General features: G+C 56.4%; 1 protein-coding gene across 1 annotated transcript in view; it reads left to right on the forward strand.

Moving 5' to 3' along the window:
• Positions 1–2500, forward strand: part of PTSG_13161 (uncharacterized protein) — a gene marked incomplete at its 3' end in the record, with an annotated part of 8788 nt that overhangs the window by 1374 nt on the left and 4914 nt on the right. Inside the window, exons 4-6 of the mRNA XM_004987693.1 lie at positions 161–236; positions 727–774; positions 990–2500. The exon at positions 990–2500 is cut by the window's right edge and continues 188 nt beyond it. Of these exons, the coding sequence (XP_004987750.1) occupies positions 161–236; positions 727–774; positions 990–2500 (1635 nt within the window). The remainder of the gene's footprint in view (positions 1–160; positions 237–726; positions 775–989) is intronic.

Here is a 2500-nt window from a genome sequence, read left to right on the forward strand (position 1 = left end):
AATCCTTACCTTTCGCTACATGTTCCAAGCAATCACACACACGCTCAACACAGACACACGCACACTCACACACACATACACACACATACAGAGCGGACGATGACTCGATGGTGCACCATGTAAAGCTAAAAAGCGGCCCATCGTCCCCGGCTACGGACAGATTTCCGCTCACGATTCGCGCCGCGCTGGGGACAATCCTTCTTCCTTCGCGGAGGCCGGTCCGCCATCATCGTCAAGTGAGGAAGGGACGAGTCAGAAGGGAGGGAGCTGTAGTTCGTGTTAGTATTCGTTTGTGGTTGCGTTGAGTTAACAAGCAGTAGCTCGTGGCTGTTGTTGTTGTTTCAGTTGTTGTTGTTGTTGTTGTTGTTGTTGTTGCTGTTGTTGCTGTTGTTGTTATAGTTGTTGTTGCTGTTGTTGTTGTGTGTGTGTGTGGGTGTGGGTGTGGGTGTGGGTGTGTGTGTGTGTGTGTGTGTGTGTGTGTGTGGGTGGGTGGGTGTGTGTGGGTGGATGGGTGTGTGGGTGTGGGGGTGTGTGTGTGTGTGTGTGTGTGTGTGTGTGTGTGCCTTTGTCTTCGTGTGTGTTTTCGTCTATGTGTATTTGTTTGTGTGTGCATGTGCAAGTGCTTCTGTCACCACGTGTGCAACACCACCACCTGTACCGTTCCCATCATGGCAGCCGCCTCCACCACCACCCTCACCTCTGCCTGTCTCTGCTCTCAACTGACAGTCGCGCTGCGCTGAAGGCGATGGCGCCCGTCTTTGACCGATGCTTCAGGTAACAGCATGCTCATGCAATCATGCATGCCATCACGTATGCATGGAGTTGGAAAGCTGCCAGCTCACATTGAACCCACTCCATTCACTCACTCACTTACACACTCATTGCACTCTCACTCCCTCACTCACTCACTCTCCCTCCCTCCCTCACTCACTCACTCACTCACATACTCACCTACTCACCCTCCCCTCCCCCCTTTGCTCACGTCTCAGCCACACGACGTTCAACTGGGAGGACTACTGGTTTCGCGACTGCTTTGCGTCGGCGCTGTCGCTTGCGGGCATCGACCCCCTGCCCTGCCTTGCTCTTAAGGACCTTGGGTATGATTCCCTGTTTCGAAACTCAAAGAACCAGGAGCAAAACGCAAAGCAGGTGCGCGGGCTGTACGCGCGTGACCCAGGCGCCCTTGCGTTGCATCACACCTTCCACAGCTCGTACAGCGCCCTGTCACGCGAGATTGCGCAATTGCATGCACGCAGCGACGCCGTTCGCGAGTACGTCCTGCGTGCGGACATTTTGTCCGTCCTGCACATGGCAGAGCACCCAGGCAACTACAGACAGCGATTCCGGTGCGATTACGTCATGACAAACACACAGGCGGGCGCGACCACCCCACACACGGGCGAACCATCACAGCTGCTCTCGTCATCATCATCGTCCTCATCATCATCATCAACAACATCAACAGCAGCATCAGGAAGGATGCCAGATGGGAGTGCGAGCTTTGCGCGGTCTGCAATGTGCACGGCACCATCAACGCGCGTGTCTGTGCTGGTGGGCGATGCTGCACGTGTGCACGCGTTTAACACGCCAGACGCCTACACGTGTTTAGTTTTGCCTGCATGGACACCGTCTCTCGGTAGTGACGACGGCGACAATAAGAGCGAGGAAGAGATTGAATGGAGCGACGCCGACGAGGTGGAACAAGAACAGCAGCAACAACAACGTGATGGCGTGAGAGATGAGGAAGCAGAAGGACAGCGGGGCGGTGACAAGTTACCACCAGCAGCAGTGGTTGCAGCAGAGAGGCTGAGGTTTGCTCGCGTCAGCGATGTGCAGTGCATCGTGGATGGATTTGGTGTCACGCTGGGTCGCAATGACCGCAACCGTGATGGTGGTGGTGGCCGTGAAGATGGGCAGGAGGGTGGAGGCAACGTTGCAGAAAACTCGCTGTTGGTGCAAGGTGTGCTGCTGGCGAGCGATGACAATGACAGTGAGGCAGATGGTGGTGGTGATGGCAATGGTAGTGATGGTGCTGTGAACGCCGCCGACGCTGCGGCCCTGCTCCTCGCACGTGTGGATGCGTGCGCGAACGCCAATGACAGGGGTGAGAGTGTTGATGAGAATGACATGCAGCAGCACCAACAGCAACAGCACCAACAACAGCAACAGCAGCAACAGCAACACGAGGAGCGTGATGAGGGTGAGACTGTGGTGGTGGGGCAGGGCACGGATGGTGTGGTGGTGCCTGTGGTCTTGGCAGAAGAAGACAACAGCGTTCCAAAGCGACACACAGGGTGGCACAGGCTGGGCTGGGACACCATTGCTGCACACCTGATTGTGCTTGCAGGCAGCTTGCGGCGCGTGAATCCGCATGCACAGGTGCACGTGCTCTTTGATGACGTCACGCGTGCACGGACGATGGCGCCGCAACTCAAAGCACTGGCGCGGTTGGGTGTGGTGCCCCATTTTTATGACGCAACCACGTCGCCCATCTTCCAGG

Source organism: Salpingoeca rosetta, assembly GCF_000188695.1.
Source record: "Salpingoeca rosetta unplaced genomic scaffold supercont1.42, whole genome shotgun sequence".
Taxonomy (NCBI): domain Eukaryota; class Choanoflagellata; order Craspedida; family Salpingoecidae; genus Salpingoeca; species Salpingoeca rosetta.